This window comes from Linepithema humile, chromosome 2, assembly GCF_040581485.1.
Source record: "Linepithema humile isolate Giens D197 chromosome 2, Lhum_UNIL_v1.0, whole genome shotgun sequence".
Classification (NCBI taxonomy): domain Eukaryota; kingdom Metazoa; phylum Arthropoda; class Insecta; order Hymenoptera; family Formicidae; genus Linepithema; species Linepithema humile.
In genome coordinates this window covers 906,501-925,299 of record NC_090129.1, presented here as the reverse complement: position 1 = coordinate 925,299, position 18,799 = coordinate 906,501, and the positions used below count along the sequence as shown (strand labels likewise).

The following is an 18,799-nucleotide window of genomic DNA, read 5'->3' as shown; positions in this document are numbered from 1 at the left end:
GTTATTTCGCTTGAGATGGGAAATCTCACAAACAAATTGCTTCCAGTTAAGGTACATTCAGAATAACTTGCATAATGCACATACATTAGGAAATCGACCAATCACATATTTATAAATATTTATTAGACGCGTAATTGGTCAATTTTTTATGCATCTGCATTTACAATTTACACTCATAAGCAAAGAATCGCAATATTTTTTTGATTAATTTAGGTACAAAGCCGTATTTTTATTAACCTTATTAAACAAAGTGTTGCAAACTTTTTTTTAATTAAGTTTACATAGGTTGTTTTCCAGCAAAGGACACAAGTTGACACAAATCGAGACAAGTATCACTCTGTTTTTGTTCGATATTCAGTGAGCAACAGAAAGAATAATACTTTTGTGTCGCTTGTGTCTCTTGGTGGAAAACTACCATAATAATACTTCTGCATAAAAATCCACATTTAAGACATTGCTGCCAACAGAAATTTAATTTATTCTCTAATATAATCTAATATAACCTTATCTAACTTAATCTGACCTAATCTTAGAATATATATATTCGAAGAGCGATGTTATAGAATTGTGTTCAAGATATGTGTGACAAGGATAAATACCTTAATATCTTTTAGATATTTTTACATAAAATTATTTATATGTTACACAGCAGGGAGTAAACAAGAGTGGAACAGTTAGGGACATTCAAACTTGTACAAATACATCATTTCATGTTTACACATACGAAAATCGACCAATCATATATTTAATATAGTATCCTTATTGAGGTTGATTGAAGCCTAACAGCGTCTGCTACAATTTGCTTTTACGCATGTGCGGAATTTGTCCTCTGTCCCACAATGCTAGATCTGTTCTTTGTATCGACAGTAGACTACACTTTTGCGCACAAAGTGAGATAAGCATATAAATATGCGTCGGAGGGAAAAAGAGGAGAGATGGAAAAATTGAGAAAAAGTACAGGAGATGCAGTTGCAAAGAGAGACCTAAATGCCTTTAGCACACTCTGGTACTCATTGCACGCATGATGATTCGTAGAAATAATATTCATTAGATTTGTTGCATTAATTACGCAAATGAGAAGTTCCTCGTTGAAAAATTAATAATCTCATTATCTATATTTTGCTCGGGTATTTCAGTGATGTAAAGAAATTATGGAAACGTACGAGAATCAAGCGCAAGAAAAACTGCAGGATGGAGGTAAAAACTTTAATAATTCTTCACTCGTTTTACATATGCAGCATGTTCAAATATATAAAATTGGTTTCGATCATGTTGGAATTGTATATAATTATAAAATCATTACACGTGTTTCTTACATGGTTGATTTAACCGTTATTGTTTTTAGAAAAAGGTAGATATAGATATAGATAACGCGTGATTAAACGCAATCGTTCATTTTCACGTGTAACTTTAAAGAAATAAATATGAACTTGATACATTAGAAAATTTATTTGTTAGAATAATTCATCATTAAAAAGTACTTGTTTCATTGATTTTGTGTATTAGATTCTCTATAAATTTCTGAAAATATATATTTATATAATTTTCTGTTCTTTATTGATAATTTAGAAAATGGCGTCTGTATAAAAATATCTAATAATATTTAATAAATTAAATATTTTTATTTATAACAACTAATCATTTTTAATATAAAGTGTAATAAATATTAACATAATAATGCAATACACATTTTAATATAACAATTCAACAAAATTAATTTAATGCGTGTGTAATAAATATTATATAAATATAAATTAAATTAAATTAAAGTTTTTGTTTAAAATTTTAAAAGATATTAAAAACTTTTTATAAAAATATTTATTTTATTTAAAAAATTTTATATTTATTATTTTATACTTTTTTGCTATTGTTATTTAACAAATAAGTCTTTTGTAGATCTTTTGTTTGTAATATATGTATATTGATTGAATAATATAAATTTCTAATGTTTTTCAATGTTGTATTTCCAATAAAGTACTGTATATCAAAATAACTGAAAATCATAATTTGCTCTTAAATAAAAATTAATGGAAAAATATTTATACTCCATTAAATATTATATATTTTAGACTTTCAGAGCGGATTTGTTTGGCAAGACTATCTTGATGCCACGAGTAGCGTGGAAGTTCCACAAATTATGTTTCCCCATGTGGAGCAGACATTGCAAAATAGTATTGAAATAGGCATGTCATTAGAAGTTCCAGTTCAGGAAAATAATGATGAAGAGGAATCATCATATTGGGTAGCTTGTATTGTCATGGCTTGTGGTCCTTTATTACGGTTGCGTTACTTTGGTGGTGATGATAGGTCATTAGAATTTTGGTTCAATCTCACGAAAGAAGCTGGTCATGAACTTGGTTGGTGTGTGAAAAATAGTAAAAAATTAGAACCACCTAATGTTATACTTGAAAGATCACCAGATTGCATAGACAAACTGCATGAATTTCTGACAACAGCACATTCGCTGCCAGCAGAGATGCTGAAAGGGGTATGATTTTTTTTTCAAGATTCCATATAATAATTAAGAATTTAACACAATGGTCTAACTTTTCTTATTAACAGGATGGCTTAAGTATGACAGATAGGATTAAGCAGAACATGAAGGTTGAGATAAGCGATGTGTTGCATCCGTATAAATTATGGGTGGCTACGGTATGAAAACAATTGTACAATTAAAAAAACTTGAAAATTTTATATATTATAAAGTATAATATAAGAAGAAATAGTAAAGGGTTTATTTTACTTTGTATTCTAGTACTTAAAAATGTTTAAATTTGATTGCACTAATGCCATTTAAATCTTTTTCAGATTGTAGAAAATGTTGGAGGACGTCTCTTGTTGAGATACGACACACCAGGCTCTTTTCGTGAAAATTTCTGGATATTTTGTACCTCCGAGCGTTTACATTCGTATGGATTTGCAAATTCTAAGTCAAATTCTACTTGGTTCTTAGAACCACCTAGTTCAATTATTGATTTGCACACGTATGAGGAATGGAAGGATTTATTAGAATCCAAATCAAAAGACTGTCAGCTACCGGAGGAATTATTTAATAATAATGGAGAACATCCAAAGCACGGTTTCGAAATTGGGATGAAGGTGGAAGCTTTGAATCCGGTGGATCGAACAAAAATCCATCCTGCTACAGTAACAAAAGTATTTGACGATGCATATTTTCTTGTGAACATTGATGCGTATACTCAGCAGTCGACTGGATCAGATTGTACACCTATATCTAATAATACAGAAAAGAATACATGGCTGTGTACTGCGGAACATCCATATATATTTCCAGTTGGATGGGCGCAGAAACAAAATATTGTGTAAGTTTGTGCAAAATAATCGATCATGTCAATCTTTAAATAATTAATGGTATTATTAGTTTGCAGATTACTGTTACAGTTTTAATTTTAAAGATATATTTACAGAGATTATACCTTTTAATATAATTCTTTGATTTTAATACATTTTCTGTTAAACTCTTGAGTGCTGCATAATTTGTTTATTATATTATGGTGTAAATATATACAAAACATATAAATATGCTGTTTTTTTTTTTTTTTTTTATTTAGGATTACTCATCCACAAGGTTGGACTTCAAAGACTGGAGACTTTAGCTGGAATGAGTATTTAGAGACATTCGCTGCTAAAACAGCACCTGAAGACTTATTCAGTGAACGTGCGAGCGCCGCTGAAGCGGGCTTCGAATGTGGCATGAGATTGGAGGCTGTTGATCCAGAACATAAGCATGTAATATGCGCCGCTCGAATTACGAAAATGATTGACAATCTGTTATGGATAAAATTAGACAATTATGAGTATTGTCGACCAGATCATATAGTCGACATGCATTCTTTGCAAATATTTCCTGTCGGATGGTGCGAATCCAATCATTATCCGTTAAAACCTCCGTACGATTACATCGAGATTTGCAAAAAGTTGGAAATGTCTGAGAAAGAAGAGAAGAAAACCAATGTTCTGGACATACCGATATCTGAACCACGATCTTCACTCTGGTGTCCGAAGATATATTTTAATTATCGATGCTTTACGGGCCCAATGATCTCAAAGGGTAAATTGGCGACTCTGCCAAAGTCAGTAGGACCAGGACCAGTTATATTGGTCATGCGAGAAGTTTTATCAATGATAGTATCCGTCGGATACAGAAGCGCTAGAATTTTGAAGGTTTTGCAATGTGATACCAAACCGGATCCTGGATTTCATCTGGAAGTTTTAAAAGCTAAACACAAAAACAACACATATCGCGCGAGTGTGGCCATTGTTACGTCAGGAGACATGGTGGCAGATTTTTGCAGGAGTATTTGTAAGAAGCTGATGGTTTGCCCGAATTTATTCGGCCCGTTGCACGTGTCGGAAAGCGAGTGTCCGGACGAATGCTATAAAACATCAAAAACGAAATACAGTAAGTAATAGAATGGGCATTACGTCTGTAAAGTTATCGCATTTACATTGATCTCAATTAGAATGTAAAATTCATATTTTTGATGACATTCTTCTATTTTCAGTAGCATCAGTCGGAACTGGAAAGAGAGGAAAGCCGAAGGGCTATACGAGTATCATGGTGCAAAAAACCAAACCTTGGGGTAGAAGGCGTAGAAGGAGGCGTGGTAGATGGGCAAATAAACATAAAGTTATAGTTCACGAAGAATACGATCAGGAAGATGAAATGCCGTTCATGTCGTTAGATCTCGTGAAGCATGTCGCGGAGAATAATGTCGACCACGCGTTTGACGGCAGGCAACCGCTCTCAGAGATAGATATCATGATACAGAAAGGATTAGAGAAATCCGACAAGTCAGATGATTTCAAGACTGAAGTGCCCTCCAGTAACATCTCGGAAGATTCTGGTAGTTCGTTCAACGATAGAAAAATGAAAGACAGAGAAATGTGTAGCTCCCCAAGTTTGAATTCTAAGCAACATTCCACGAGATTTGGAAGCCAGAGCGGGAGAGGAGCTAAAAGAGATTGGGACACGAGCATAGAATCTGACGGCTCCGACATGGATGCCGAATATGTGAAAATACAAAAGACTCAACGGCGACCGAAGACACGGAAGCTGGATTCGAATCCGTTATATTGGAGCGTGGACGATGTGTTTCGGTATCTGAGAAAAACAAACGACTGCAAGGATCTCGCCTACCGTGTCAAGGAAGAGGTGAGTACATGTGTAAAATTAATAAGGATTAACATTTTAATTGTAATATCACTTGTATTGATATTTTATTCAGGAAATCGATGGCCTCGCCTTTCTGCTGTTGAATTTGCCCTCTCTTACTCAACATATGAAACTGCGAACGAGTTTAGCTATGAAGCTATGTCGACACGTAGAGCAGGTTAAAGTTACATTTTTTCTGCGACATATTCACGAGGTAGAGCCTGAGCAATATCACTTTGTTTAGTTTGCAATATCCTTTACTTATAATAATATATTATATAAATATATATATTCTACATTTCTTGCCACTAATTTACTACTATTTTAACTATACTCATTTAGCTGAAAGATAAATAGATCAGATGTGCAATTCCGAAACTGATCTTTTCTTAAGTTGAAAAGCTAGCAAAATAATGATTGCAAATTTCTTATCAATCTGTATATAACATTATATAAAATAAATTTATTTGTTTCAACATAAGGAGAAATCTTAAAAAGTGCGCAGTGAAAGAATTCTTAGTTTACATACATCATACAACTCCCATAAAATTTCTAAATAATTTCTTTTGCGTTATTATTTTACTTTCAATGATAAATATACCGATGTTCTGTTCAACGATTGATACTTTATTAATTATACAATTCTCAGATTATTACTCTCAAATCTGGATTTTTTTACATTTATAATACTTAGAACAATTATCTTATATTTTATTTAAAAAAAATTGGATAATTATTTTTAGATGATAACGTAGTGCTCTTCAATTATTGTCGATTCCTACTTTTTCCCCGTTGGTATTGTCGGAAACGGGTTTTTTTCTTCGACAATAGATCGCGTTACCGGTGACATACTCGGTCTCCTTTCATCTAATCTTTCTTGATTCGGTGAAATACGCAAGAACACCGCAGCAAAACGACGCGCTAGCGCCAAGCACACCCACATATACGTATACACACGCATACATTGGATGCAACATACACGCACAAACCACGCACATAGTACGGTACCGTACGGCGAGTTACGTATCCAAGTCAGTGGTTTCCGTGTGGTTTTTCGATAATGCCTTGGTGATAACGAAGACCCTCTCGATTCTGTGATTCGGTCATCGAACGCCTGTGATCGGTAAGTCCGGCCGTTTCTGTTCAAACGCGTCCCGCCACGATCGTTACCGCGAAAAACGACGAGAGACGACGACAGGCGTGGACGGGCGACCGACGGCCACCGACTCGGGCGATCAATGCGATCTCGCGGGTGTGCCCGCTTCTCGCCTTGCCTCTCCGTCACGTTTTTCGCCGTCCGTTTGTCGCGCCATCGAAAGATTCGACATTTTCGTGCGACGGAACGACGCGCCTGTTATTGCAGGACGCGTGCGAGTCATTCTCGTCGTCGTCAACGGGCGGAACGCCCCGCGGAATCCCGGCGGCTGCGAAGGACGCAACGGGTGAGATCATCGATGACAATCGGTTGTCGGTGAGACTGAATTTAAATACCGTGGTGACGGACGATCGAATTTTACACTCATCCGGCGACGCTAAAGTCGATTGGACCGGTCGAGCCGATCGGTATTGATAGAACGACTTGTTGATGCGTGTGTATGTGTGAAATAATATCGTCTATTGGCGTTCTCGTTTCTATCGGCGCGGTGCACGCCCATTTTTCGCGTTTCCGTTAGCAACCGCAGTCTCATAACATTTCGGCGAATTTGAAAATTTTCGAATAATTGGGTCAACTTCGATTTTGTGGGGGATTACGCCGAGTTGCGCGGAAGCGCACGCGCGTGTTCTATATATGTGTTCAATTTTCTGTGTTTACCGCAAAAGTGCACGGGGTATATGACCGAGCAGTGATTTAATGATTAACCAAAGAGATGAGAGAATACTTTCGCGTTTACCGGATGTTAAATTGATAGATATCGCAGAATATATATTCGCAAAACGTTTATAACCATTGATGTAAACAAAGTGAAGAGATTTTGGAGAATTTTGCATCGATTATTATAGGCAATTTAATTGTATATTAATAAATCTTTTTAAAATTATTTTTCACGGCAAAAATTGTTGTTTTAGCTTGCTAAAGATACAAAATAACGATGAGGTTCACCGTGTGTGTTATTCCCATACTGATACTTGGGGCATCAGCAATAAGTGAGTACAACTGAATTGTTCAATTGCTAGATTATAATTTTTTAAATAATCATACAATATTTATTAAGCAGTAAAATTTTGTCTATTAAAATTGATGTTTAATGTTTAATTATAGTATCCATCCCGGATTTTTTAGGAGGTGAAACACATTTAAAAAATGTTATAAGTAACTCTTCTGTTTGTAATTTTCATTCACACCATTTAACTATTTCTGTGCAAAACAAATTGTTTACACAAGGATGTCATGCTTTCCTATACACACATGGCAGTGTACATAAACATATATACTTGTGCGCATTTGTACACTCATGAAATCATGTTTGTGTATAGATTTCTAAAAACAAAGAAATGTTTTGAAATATTTTACAAATCGTATTCCTGTGTGGTTTTTTATCGTTACATTACATACAGTTTGCATAATTCCTGCAAACAGTAGAATCATCTCTGTTAGATCCCTTTATTCTTAATAAGTGTATACTTGTACACGTTCTGCGAAAAGCATAGATTTTTCATATTGTATTTGTTTTCAAGCTCTCTATATTTTCTTAATGTAATTACATCATACAATTTATGTGTAAACCATAGTTGTCTACAACTTAGCCTACACACAATAACTAAATTGAAATTAAAAATCACCAAGATCATTTACTGTAATGAATCATTACGCTAAATGTGCTTCCTGCGTTTTTCCTGTTTCTAGATCACGTATATGTCTCCTTTATTAGTTTATTCCCATCTGAGTTGTGCAATTGCCCTAATACATTTTTTTCTACATTAGTTCAATCACCGCCACGGATATCTAAGCAGCCACCATCAGACGAACTGCTGTTTCAAGTGGTTCAAGCAAAGGACAACGAGAATGACAGACCGTTTTTAATCGAATGTGAAGCAGAAGGAGAGCCAGCTCCGACGTATGTACTTTTTCTAATTTTTTTCTCCTTATTTGTTGCGTACGAAACAAGAGATATTGCGTATCTCTGCCACACTTGTTCAAACGCAGCCTTCCGACGCTATTATTAAACGTTGCCTACGTGCTTTTAAAGGAAATAGCTATTATGTAAATATGTCCTCGCACTCATTAACTTGCTCAAGAACGGAAAATGTACTTTCGAGGTATTCCGCTCGCGAAATTTTAGTGCACTTATATCGGGCTTATTCATCTCTGGACGGTGCAGAGAGGTCGATGCAACCGGTGGGTCTTAATTACAAGGATGACATCATAGCTTGGGGATGTATGAAATAATCATCACTAATACAGAAGTCCGGCTTGCGGGAATGTGATGTGCACCGATGTGGGCGGGGTTTTTTCAAATGTCAAATAAACACGCGAAGACGAATTAGAAGAGAATTAAAACGTTAAATTTATCGTTGCATTATGCGCAATTTTTCCGTCACGATATTTGATGTACAAACATTGAATTTTTTTTTATAACTAAAAACATGGCGTCAGAAGATTCTGATTTACGTATTTATGTCGTTTAGATATCATTGGATTAAAAATGGGAAAAAGTTTGAGTGGGCGACGTACGACGATCGTATCGCCCAACAGCCGGGCAGAGGTACCCTCGTGATTTCCAAGCCGAAAGAGGAGGATTTAGGACAGTACCAATGTTTTGCGAAGAATGAATGGGGAACGGCTACGTCGAACTCCGTGTTCGTGCGAAAGGCCGAATTGAACTCGTTCAAGGATGAGAACCCGAAGACCGAGTACGCGGACGAGGGCCAGCCCTACACGCTCACCTGTCATCCGCCCGACGGCTGGCCCAAGCCGAACGTCTACTGGCTCATTCAGGATCAGGCCGGTAGCATCAAGTCGATCAACAACTCGAGGATGACCGTGGACCCGGAGGGCAATCTCCACTTCAGCAATGTGACGATGAACGACGCTTCGGAGAACTCTTACTACGCCTGTGCCGCCACATCTGTGTTCAGAAACGAATACAAATTGGGCAATAGGGTCGTGCTGGTCGTAAAACCGGCGGGCGCGTCCACCGGCCAGAACAAGCACGCCCCCAAGAGACAATACGTTACCAAGAAGAGCGAGGTCGCCTACCGGGGCCAGAAGGTCGAGCTGTACTGCATCTACGGCGGCACACCGCTGCCGCAAACCATATGGAGCAAAAACGGCCATCTGATCACTCCGTTTGACAGGGTAACTCAAGGGAACTACGGCAAATCTCTCGTCATACAGCACGTCAATTTTGAGGACGAAGGCGCGTACACCTGTGAGGCGTCGAACGGCGTCGGCTCGGCCGACTCGTACAGCATACATCTGCAAGTGCTGGCCGTGCCATACTTCACCGTCGAGCCAGTCTTCACGGAGGCCGCCGAGGACGAGACCATCGAGATCAATTGCGAAGCTACGGGCGTGCCACTTCCTGAAATCAAGTGGATCCACAATGGCAAACCGATTTCTCAGGCGCCGCCGAACAGCAGGAGGAAAGTCACGCCGAACAAGATTATAATCGAGAAGCTGACGAAGAACGACACCGGCAATTACGGGTGCAACGCCACCAACTCGCTGGGATACGTTTACAAGGACGTGTTCGTCAACGTGCTAGCACTCGCTCCGGAATTCACGCAACCGCCCACGAATCTGAACACGGTCGACGGCAAGACGATTCGAATAACGTGCCAGGTTTTCGGCGCGCCCAAGCCGGACGTCAAGTGGATTCGCAGCGGCCAAGAGCTGACCGGTGGTCGTTATAAGATTCTGCAGTCGGGCGATCTCGAGATCCAGAACGTGATATTTTTGGACGAGGGTATATACACGTGTCACGCGTCCAACAAGTTCGGCGAGATCGAGGCGTCCGCCGAATTAGTGGTGAAGGAACACACCAGGATAACGGACGAGCCGGAGGATTACGAAGTCGCAGCGGGCGCCACCGCCACGTTCAGGTAAAGTTTCGTGAAAACGGAAATTGAATGCTCGACGAAAGCGAAACTTAAATATATAAATGTCGAATCAGCTGTTGAGAATCTCGTTTGATATTTTCTTCACGTTCGTTTCAGGTGCAACGCCGTCACTGATCCTGGTTTAGAGTTGACCATAGAATGGCTGAGCAACGGCCAACCGATAGACTTCGAGATGGAGCCGAGATTCGTGCGGAGCTCAGACTACTCGCTTCTGATCACGAAGACGACCGAACTGGACTCCGGTACTTACACGTGTGTCGCGAGCACCGATCTTGATAGCGTGACCGCGCGAGCGACGCTGATCGTTCAGGATGTGCCTAACGCACCGATATTGGAAAACGTCGAGTGCAACACCACCGAAGCCAAGGTTATATGGAGGCCCCAGGGAGACAATAGAGCCCCAATTCTGCGCTACACTATCCAGTACAACACCACGTTCACGCCGGACGTTTGGGAGATAGCCAGAGACAACGTTCCGGCTATCGATCAAGTGTACATAGTGCCCATGTCACCTTGGGCTAACTACACGTTCCGTGTCATCGCGTGGAATAAGATAGGTAAGATTTGTCGTCCGCGGAACAAATTGCAATATAATTCAATGGCATTAGTTGCAATTTTGCTTTCGTGCTTTTCGATTTTTGTTATGATTACACGCGCTCTTGGAATGAAATGGGCAAAACTTGCCATTCATAGAAATTATAAGTGCTGCGATAATATAATTCAGTGCACGAAATTTGTTGCAGTTAATCACTTTTCAGTTGATTTTTTATCATTTTGCATTCTTTTCAGATTGGTAGATTTAAAGTGTTATAAATTCATGCACTTTGATATCACTGTAACAGGTCCATCTCTACCATCGTCGCACAACAAGGAGAAAGCTTGCACCACCTTACCGGACGTGCCGTACAAAAATCCGGACAACGTCATCGGCAAGGGCACCACGCCTCAAAACTTAGTCATTTCTTGGACAACTATGCCGCAGATAGAACACAATGGGCCCGGGTTTAGGTACGAGATAGAGTATAAGAGGGATATACCGGGCCAGGATTACACTGACAAATTTACTATAATCGATTGGAGAAAGAACAGTCTGCAGGTGGACAATCTGCCTACTTATCAGAAATATAAAATTAAGGTCACCGCGATAAACGATAAAGGACAGAGTAGAGTTCCGGTTAAGGAGGTTCTCGGATACTCCGGAGAAGACGGTAAATTCATTGACAAAATTACTATTATTAACGATCGCGTTTGCTAATCGGTTTATCAATTTGAACGTAAAATCGTTGTTTCAGTGCCCTTACAAGCGCCCGGTAACTTCACATTGAATCACATAATTTCGGGTACGACTGCTGAGTTGTCCTGGAGCCCGGTGTCGCAGGAGTCGGTGAGGGGTCAGCTGCAGGGATACAAAATTCAGACGTGGACGGACAAGGAGGGCGAGAAGGGGGGGATACGCGAGATCAACATCCTCGGAAATCAGACGCACGCCACAGTCACCAAGTTCATACCGAACAGCAAAAACTTCGCGAGGATAATGGCTTTCAACGGCAGGTAAGGAGATCCGCACCGCTCGTATTCCGCTTTTCGTGGCTGCTCTGTTTTCACGTAACGTTTTGCTCGCTACAGATACGTCGGTCCCATGTCCGAGACTTTGAATTTTGACATGCCGGAAGGCGTGCCGGGGACAGTGCTCAGCTTCGAGGTGTTCCCCATAGGATCCAGCGCTTTGTACCTCGTGTGGACGCCGCCCGCGGAGCCGAACGGTGTTCTAACTGGATACAATGTTTACTATCAGACTGTGAACAACACGCAGCTGGGAACGATGCTCGAGAGGAGGCCGCACATCATAGATCCAAAAGCCACGCAGGCCAAATTAGCCGAATTAGCGCCCGACACGAAATACCGCGTTCACATAGCTGCCAAGACTAGGGTGGGCGAGGGCAACCAGTAAGTGCGTCATAATGACACGAGTCACAAGAACAAAATTACTTCCTTTGAGAAAGCAATCGTTGTGTAAAACAGCAAATATTATTTTCAATTACTTTATTCACAGTTTTCTGATATATTTGCAGTTACTTCGTTGAACAGAAGACACGACAGTCTCAGCGACCTGACGTCCCACAATTTACATGGGAAACTGTGCCGACTGAGAATGGATATGCCAATGTGAGAATCACTTGGCTGCCGAACTTGAACGGCATTCCGGGAAGTCATTTCTTCGTTAAGTACAAGCTCAAAGGCGAAACGATATTTTTACAAACTTCCAACGAGTATCAATCAGATGATATTGAGGTATGCATAATAATAATAACAATAATATCGTAGAAAAAAGCAATCTTTATGAAATTGAAAATTACTCATTTAAATCATGTTAAATTGAACATTATATAAACAGCATGCTGATTAATATTGTATTTATATTTCGCATAAAGTGTAAAATTTTATTCTGAATGAAAAATCACTCAATCCTGCAGATTCGCGGTCTGCAAAGCGGTGAAGTCTACATAATGTCGGTTGTCGCTGTCGATGGAATCTACCTTAGAGAGAGCGATTTTCAGGAAGTCGAGACGAGCAGCGAAGGGCCCATTATTCAGCCAAAAGAAAACGTCGCGACAGCTGGCTGGTTCATAGGTAATTTTCCTTCTCTCAGCTGAATTTTGGCGATTAGTGCAGCGTTAAGTGACACTGACGTTCCTTGCAGGAATGATGCTGGCGATCGCCTTCCTCCTCTTAGTACTGATAATAGTTTGCGTGATTAAACGAAATCGTGGCGGAAAGTACGCGGTGCATGAGCGGGAATTGGCCGCCGGACGCGGCGATTATCCCGACGAGGGTGGATTCCACGAGTATTCGCAACCGTTGGACACCAAGTCAGCCGGCGGACGCGCCTCCGTGGCGTCGTCCTCTCACCAGGACGGCAAACATCCCGAGTCCGACACCGATTCCATGGCGGAGTACGGTGATGGTGACACAGGTTAGTAATAGATTTAGGAATTGGATCTATAGAATTACATACAGTTCGCAGAAGAATTAAAAATCTCAGGAAAGTTCTTCGGATCAAAATAGTGCATAATTAAAAACACTTGCTACACGAGTTAGTTTTTTTTTTTTTTCGATATCACTATCAATTTTGTTGTGTATTATTACAAGATAAGATAAGCTCGGGTACGTATTATTGATTATTTTTGCAATACAAACAAATGCACTAAATGTTTCATACAGGGGTTTTTTCATACTTTTATACAGAAAGCATGTGACGAATTTCACATTTTGCGTGAACATAACCGACGATCATAGTCACGTTAGCTGAAACTTTTCTTGTACCTTACGGTCGCTCTTTATTTTGTATGCACTTCGCAGCCACCATTGCATACGCTAGTTATACTCCTTTCAGTAACGTTCGTATTTCCGCTTAGATTATTTTAGTTCCAATTTGTTATATATTTTGTTACACATTTTATTTGCTTCATTGCTTGACTCAACGCAGAGGGCATGAACGAAGACGGTTCTTTCATTGGTCAATATGGCCGTCATCGTAAGCAGGAACCAAATTCACAGGCATTTGCCACTCTAGTTTAAGGTAAGTTCAACACAGACATGGTTTTTTTTTTTTTTTTTTTTAACACTTTGATCGCTGCATCTAAGTTTTGAAGCAGAATAAGGTTTTGATCCCATTCGGAAGTTAACACATCATTTAACATTTTTTTTCTTTATTAAACTGCATGCAACATCCATCGATATTTATAAAATCGATAGATACACATGATATTTTTATATATCTTTCGTATTGATCATTAAATTTGGTGCAAGTTTTTGAAATCCGCTGCTTGTTGTAGGACGCTTCACGGAAGACGGATCTTTCATAGGACAATACGGACCTAAAGGTAGACCAGAAGAGACACCATCCATCCCGACTGGTACTATGGCCACGTACGTGTAACATCTGCAACTCTTAATCAAAGCCGCATAAAACAAAAACAAAAAAAAACGTTTTCTCGTTCGTTATGGTTAAGGATCTCGCAATCTTTGGCCATTGCAGCAGCTCTGCTATGCACCTTGCGCTGGGCGCAACGTCCAACACTATACTGCCAATTAGACTCTGGTTTTGGGTTTTATAGTTTCTATAGAAACCACTGTCTTTCATATTCGTGCGAGAATTAGCATTTTTGGTATACAAGTAATTCTTTTGGATATTAGTTTTTTTATTTGAGTTTTTTTACATACTACAAACGTTCCTGATTTTTAGTTTTTTTTTTTTTTTTTAAACATGTAATGGAACGATTTTGTTACGATTTTTATTATTGTTCGTTTATTTCATTATCGCGAGAGCTGACGCGTCAAGCATATCTCTATTTTAATTATAAAACCCAAGAACTATAGGTGTTTCATAGCGTGCAAGCTATTTATGGAAATAGTACCGTAGGAATTATTCTAGCATTGACCGTAATGTTTGACAGAGCCAGGTTGAGTTAGACACTTTGATTGGCGACAAGGTATACGAAATTGCATTCGTGTTGTTTTAAGCTGAAAATATGAGATACTTTTAAGACTGCATGTATGTTTCACGATATATGACGCGCGTTAATTTCGAAATCTATTGATGTCTTTCGACGGCATCAAATACTGCTATGATTGAAAAAAATTTCGAAATTGGTCAGTTTGAAAGTAAACTTTATTACAAGTACTGAATTATCCTCAAAGCTTCGTTTCTTTATGCATTGCTTATTGCAATAATCCTGCGATTAAAACTTTGGTTCGATTAAATGTTCGGATGACTCTTAAAACACCTGAATTTTGTGTTAATAAGAGGAGATGCTAACATAACGTTTCACAATAATCAAAGGAGAATATTTTTTGACATAGTTGAGTCATTAAATAAATATGGAAGGAAATTATTTTTAAGAGGATTAAGTACTTCCATAGATTTATTTTTAACAGGACTAACTTCCGGAATTCTTTTATCACGGCAGCATGTTATATTAAGATGCATTCACAAAGTGTTAAATTGTAGTGCCTATATTGGATTTAAAAATACGTACGATAACAATATAGAAATAATTTTCTAATGCGTAAAAGTGATTCATGCTTTGAATGGAACGTATTCATATTAGTAGAGATCTTCGTGATGATTGTTTGCAGTGCTTTCGTTTGCAAAAAAAAAAAGGAAACATTTATTAGTGCAACGGAGACAGAGATTCCGTTATTTAACTTTTTACTGTTTTAATGTATAAATATAGAGTTGCCATTATTTGTATTAAAAGTAGCGAGTTATGGAATTTTGTAACGAGTATATATCGAAATTAACGTAATATATTCCTAATTTGGAATGAGAACGCACAATGAATGTATTAGCGGCACTATTTACGAGTGACACGGTCAGTTTACATGCAATCTTGAAGAGAAAAAAACAATGATAGAATCAATGCAAAAGACAGTGTCGCAATCTGGCTTCGACTGATTTTAAACTTTAATCTTCTAAACTGGACGGTTGTTCTAAGAATCTTTAGCTGCGATCAATTTTTACTCTGTCGAGGAAGGGCCAAATTTAAACAAACGAATAATAATCTACAATTTATCATGCACTTTACACTTTCATTATTAACGAACACATTATACACAGAACACACACGTGGGGTGCGTAATAGGAAATACGCGATGGATAGTAACGAATAAAGTAATATTAAAAGAAGATTGTATATGCACTATAGTAGATAAAAGAATCGCAAGGCCTCTAAGTAATTGTTGCTTTTGTGTGTGAAACATGCTTCGACGAAATCTTTCTTTTTTTTTTATTTTGATGAAAGTTTATTCTGCTTTTGGTTAATTTTTATTACAATCCAGTAATTATAAGGTAATGCATACATTATTATTTAATATTTAAAGATATTGAATATACAAATATAAATATATATTTAGAAAGAGATGAAAAGAGAGAGAGAGAGAGAGAGTGAGAGAGAGAGAGAGACATTATATATGTATATTAATTACGAATTATTATGAGTAATTCTTAAAAAAAAAAAGGAAAAAGAGAACGCGACGATCACAGCAGGGCAACTATAATTATTACTTAGTGTACAAGATGTTAAAATTTGTTTAGACCTTTAAGTACAATTTGTACAATTTGTTTGATATAAAACGTTAAGTTAACGTAGTCAATACGATGTACAGGTTGTCTGCAAAAGTGTCGCAAGCAAATATGTCAGGTACAAAGATAAAGAGAAACAAAGAATAGGTACAAAGTGTATAATATTTATGATACGTATGCGCGAAGAATCACGAAGTATAGTACTTTTAAATGACGATATATCTCATTCTTACCGGACGAACACAGGACTTAGCCCCGAGTTCTCCTTGTTCACGACGAATTCTCGTAAAGTCCTTAAACACAACCGGGTGCGGAAGTATCTTCTAATGTGATCGAAAAAAAAAAAAAAAAAAAATGTATTTGTTAGGGTCTTTTTTGCCGAACATCCTGTACAAGTGACTTGGACGTCACACGAAAAAGAAAAAAAAAAAAAAGCTTTCTTTCCGCCTCACCGACGCAATGTAATCGAGGAAACGAACGTTTTATTATTGTACGTCCGTTGTTACATTAGGAAAGGGTCGACTAGACAAATCTGTATGCGGTTGTGACGATGCTAAAGACTGCGACAAACGGAAACACTTCGACATCCAACACACACGCACGCACGCACATACACACACATGGTTTACAGATTCGCGTTACACATCCACACGGAGCGATGTAACGATTTGCGAGACAATCTAATATCGCTGGATACTACGAACAGTGCAATCCCGAGACAAAGATTACATATCGCGATACATGCTTTCGCTAGACATAAGGAGCGCATTCTTGCATTAATATCTCGACCGCGACGGCAATAACTCTTGGAGGGGAGAGGGGAAACGTTTTGCCACTGGAATCTCTCGATGTCCAAGTCACACACACACACACACACGCAAACACACACTCACATACATGCCACAAACGCGTTTACATTTTTAGAGTATTTTTCTATTGTGCTAGCCTCAGTATATATTTACCGAGATATAGCCGAGATTCATTCGTTCTGCACGTTAAGCTATCAGTTTAGACGCGTTGATCTATTATATATGTTACATAGATATATATATATATATATTATATATATAAAAACTTCCAATACTTTCGCACGAGCAGCTCGTCGTTGCAATATCCTTTTGTATTTCTTTTATTTCATTTTTTATAGTTTTATACTTTGTATAAAAAAAAAAAGAAGGAAAATGTCATTTGCGTTCTTCTTACGCGATCGTATTCTGTATTAGATGCGTGCTTTGCGGCAACCGTCGATCTGTCGACTGAGCTTTTGAAATATTTCCGTCGCTTCGACGGACGGCGAGAATATCTACTACTATTCTGCTTGATATTAGATTGCATTGACGAAGGGAGGGAAATGAGAGAGATGATTCGCGACTTACTATCGTAGAGAGAGAGAGAGTGTTCATTGTACAACGAGCACACGTGTGTCAACTCCCGGAAGTGTTTCGAGTCCCGGCTCTTTTTATAGCGAATTTCTCGAATCTCAATTACGTCTTAATAGCACCAAGTGTTCATTCGATTGCTTCAATCGATCGTGAGAAGTGATATTGGCGAGGCTTTGGCGAGACTTTGGCGAGGCTTTGGCGAGGATTGATGTCAGCTTGCTCGTTGCTTCCCAATTTTCACGTTCGCCGATCGATTCACTTTTAAAGATACTTACGATCGGAGCCTGCTATAAAAAGAATTAACGCGGAGACGACGAATCTCAATAATGGAATCTCGTTCAACGTGTGCTCGCTTACACCGTGCGAATCTTTCATTGTATATTATCCCGATATATTACTGGCGTGCCGATGTTTTTTCGTATTGACAGCTGTGCAACCACGCACTCGTACCGTTCTCGCGCGCGCGCGTCGGCGTTTTTAGATAATTTTTCTACGAAATAAAATGAACCGCGGAATCTAGAAATATACAGAAGCGATAACACACCAGGGTGCTCCATCCACTGCTGACGCTATGAGCAAACGACGTCAAAGTATTAGGGATCATTTGTGTACAAGTTGCGCAATACAAACAGGCATCGTGTGGCCTAATTGTCACCGCAAACATTTTTCGTTCATTAGCATACACACGCGTACGAGTGGGCTATTGAGCGGCCACTCCGTCAGCTCCTCTCAGCTCCGCGCCAAGCAGCGAAACCGAATCACTATGTTGTATAATAATTAAGCGAACAATTATGTCCTAATCTTTAAGTTATTCGTTCACGAACGCGATCGCAGTGATGCGCATCCCGAGGTTTGCCCGCATAACTCCCATGTCAATAAAGTAAAAAGAAAAAAAAAAAGAGAATAAACAAGGGAAATTCACAAAGGAAACGACAGTTCACTCCATCATTATACGTACGGTATTAATTTCGTTTTATTTTTTATTAAATCGCGAGTTTGGTGTTTAATTTTTTTACGATTTTTCACTTTCAGCGGTCGCTTTAAGCTTTACTTTTACTCAGCGCCAAAAAAATTACAATTATTATTAAGTATAAT

At 38.6% G+C, this 18,799-nt stretch overlaps 2 protein-coding genes across 13 annotated transcripts; both read left to right on the top strand.

The window, feature by feature from the left end:
- The first annotated feature begins 511 nt into the window (after positions 1 to 511).
- LOC105677460 (scm-like with four MBT domains protein 1) lies at positions 512 to 5,657 on the top strand. Of its 2 annotated transcripts, none has more exons than XM_012376083.2 (7): positions 512 to 1,197; positions 2,070 to 2,488; positions 2,563 to 2,652; positions 2,809 to 3,323; positions 3,573 to 4,423; positions 4,530 to 5,176; positions 5,250 to 5,657. In XM_012376083.2, the coding sequence occupies exons 1-7, from the start codon at positions 1,152 to 1,154 to the stop codon at positions 5,418 to 5,420; spliced, it is 2,739 nt and encodes a 912-aa protein (XP_012231506.1). In that variant the 5' UTR covers positions 512 to 1,151; the 3' UTR covers positions 5,421 to 5,657. The 2 variants fall into 2 exon arrangements, with proteins under 2 accessions (XP_012231506.1, XP_012231505.1); XM_012376082.2 differs by having other exon boundaries at positions 514 to 1,197; positions 4,527 to 5,176.
- A 338-nt stretch (positions 5,658 to 5,995) lies between these two features.
- Nrg (Neuroglian) lies at positions 5,996 to 18,634 on the top strand. 11 transcript variants are annotated; one of them, XM_067350689.1, is made up of 14 exons: positions 5,997 to 6,299; positions 7,244 to 7,321; positions 7,437 to 7,460; positions 8,100 to 8,232; positions 8,804 to 10,219; positions 10,334 to 10,794; positions 11,080 to 11,445; positions 11,530 to 11,788; positions 11,864 to 12,184; positions 12,310 to 12,529; positions 12,712 to 12,868; positions 12,939 to 13,211; positions 13,725 to 13,817; positions 14,074 to 18,634. In XM_067350689.1, exons 2-13 carry the CDS (start codon positions 7,267 to 7,269, stop codon positions 13,814 to 13,816), a joined length of 3,777 nt encoding a protein of 1,258 aa, XP_067206790.1. In that variant the 5' UTR covers positions 5,997 to 6,299; positions 7,244 to 7,266; the 3' UTR covers position 13,817; positions 14,074 to 18,634. The 11 variants fall into 11 exon arrangements, with proteins under 11 accessions (XP_067206785.1, XP_067206790.1, XP_067206791.1 ...); XM_067350684.1 differs by lacking the exon at positions 13,725 to 13,817 and having other exon boundaries at positions 5,996 to 6,299; XM_067350685.1 differs by lacking the exons at positions 5,997 to 6,299; positions 13,725 to 13,817 and adding an exon at positions 6,328 to 6,618.
- The last annotated feature ends 165 nt before the right edge of the window (positions 18,635 to 18,799 follow it).